Source organism: Propithecus coquereli, unplaced genomic scaffold (assembly GCF_000956105.1).
Source record: "Propithecus coquereli isolate 6110/MARCELLA unplaced genomic scaffold, Pcoq_1.0 Scaffold803, whole genome shotgun sequence".
Taxonomy (NCBI): Eukaryota; Metazoa; Chordata; class Mammalia; order Primates; family Indriidae; genus Propithecus; species Propithecus coquereli.
In genome coordinates this window covers 346,751-348,747 of record NW_012154208.1, presented here as the reverse complement: position 1 = coordinate 348,747, position 1,997 = coordinate 346,751, and the positions used below count along the sequence as shown (strand labels likewise).

Genomic DNA, 1,997 nt, shown 5'->3' with positions numbered 1-1,997 from the left:
GGTAACTGTTGCCGTCGTTACTTGTCGGATCATCATAAAATTTCTCCAAACTACAGTTGCCACTGAACTCTACGTCAAGGGGTTTTCCATCTCCTGTCGTGCTGTCTGCATAATGTATCCCTGCTTCAGGGAAATGCTTTAAGCCTGAGAAGAGAAATGACTGGCTGAGGCCTCGTGTGGACCACTGCCTCCCATCAGAAAGCAGCATGGACTGACCAAGACACACAGCCCACCTGAATTTCATCACCAGGGATGGTCCCTGAAGACCTAGAAAAAGCCACCCTTGTACCTGTGCTTCATGGCGTATAAAGGGAACACACAAGATACCAAAGACAGCAAGCCTGAGCACGTGTGTAAGATACATATGTGAGCTAAAGCACTGCACTGTGCACTGAATTCCTGCTAAAAGGACGGCTTCCCATGACCACAGGGCTCCTCTGTGTGAGTGGGCGGCTCTACGGTGGACAAACATCTGCACAAGTAGTCGAGAATCAGCGCTCTAACCGTGGATTTGCCACTGCCCCGCTGTGCCGTCAGCTTATCTGAGTTTACCCGTCTGAAAATGAGCGCAATAGCAGCTCTGTGAGTCTCAGAGGCCGTCGCAAAGTTCAAATACGACAGTTCATTGGAAGTGTCTTGCTTACACGATCAAGATAAAATTCCAATTTAAATTGACTGGCATAGATTTTTTCAAGATTTTCCAAATCTAAAAGACTAAAAGCAGCTTTGTCAACAAACAAAAATGTAAAATACCCACGTCAGGCTCAATTCTACCCGGTCAACATTAAAGTCACGCCAAAGTGAGACAAGCGACCATATATCTGAGAAAAAGACGCCATTCTGCAAAACATAAATCCATACCTAGTTTCTCTGCTATTTCTTTTGCAAGCTTGCCTTTTCCAGAACATATGTTGCCATCTACGGTTATCACCTTGCTGTACTGCGTCAGTTTTTTGGTGGTTTTTTCACCAAGCGTGAACGCCAAAGGCCCATACCGCAGCTTGCACCGTACGCTGGTGTGAATCCTTCCCTGAAACACACAACAGCACGACGTGACCATTCTGCTTACTACGGGCATTAGTAACCACCAGGAAAAAACACCAAAAAGTCCTTGGTAATAAAAATGTCAGCATCTACATCTTTATTACCTGCTCGTTTGTTTAATTATCTGTTCTCCCCCCCGCGCCCCAGCCACGCAAGCTCCGTAAGGGCTCCCGCCCGCGGCTCGCGCCCTCCGCCCGCCGCCCCTCACCACGCGCTGGGCGCCGGTCACCAGGACCCGCGCGGACGTGGACGCCGCGGCCACTCTCAGGAGCCTCAAGGCCATGGCTGCACGGTCGGCTCAGGCTCAAGGACCCGAGCGGATGAGGTCGCGACGGGGTCCTCTCCTACTGCCGGCGCGCCGCCGTGACGTCACGGCCGGGGTGCCCGCGGCGCCTGTCGGGAGCCTTCCCAGCGGCGCAGCTGCGCGGGCAGCCGGGGAGAGCGCGCTTCCCGCCCGGGTTCTGCGGGCGGCCGGGGGCTGCGTGAGGGCCGTGGGCGCGGGGGGCGTTCCCTGGGTCCTGAGTCGGTGCGGGTGCGGGTGCGGGTGCGGGTGCGGGGTAGAGCCCGCCCCGGGGCTTGGCGCTGCGCCGCCACTCGCCCCAGGGCTAGGGCCGCCTCCCCCAAACTCCCCAGGCGGGTGTGGACGTCCCGGTCGCCTCCAGCTGTCAACCCTCCAGCTCCTGGCTCGGCCCGGCCCGGCTGGGGAGGGACCCGGGGGAGGATGGGCGGGGAGGCCGGGGCCGGAGCCGGAGGGATGGGAGTGGGGGGTGGCGGATGGCCGTGGGGAGGAGAAAAGCTAACAGATTCTGTTTCCGGCAGACTCTCTCTTCCCCCTTTAAGTTTAGCTAAAGGAAGCCCTCCACACAGAAAGAAAACGACACGACACGGCTGGGCACTTCAGAAGGAAGAACAATAGAATGGATAAAATAGGAGAAAATATAATAAGCCATCCT

General features: G+C 56.0%; 1 protein-coding gene across 1 annotated transcript in view; it reads right to left on the bottom strand.

Moving 5' to 3' along the window:
- NDUFA10 (NADH dehydrogenase (ubiquinone) 1 alpha subcomplex, 10, 42kDa) overlaps positions 1 to 1,369 on the bottom strand; it is a 48,315-nt gene extending 46,946 nt beyond the window's left edge. Inside the window, exons 1-3 of the mRNA XM_012663390.1 lie at positions 1,253 to 1,369; positions 862 to 1,030; positions 1 to 144 (exon numbers count right to left, since the gene is read on the bottom strand). Of these exons, the coding sequence (XP_012518844.1) occupies positions 1 to 144; positions 862 to 1,030; positions 1,253 to 1,327 (388 nt within the window). The 5' untranslated portion in view covers positions 1,328 to 1,369. The remainder of the gene's footprint in view (positions 145 to 861; positions 1,031 to 1,252) is intronic.
- Positions 1,370 to 1,997: the final 628 nt, after the last annotated feature.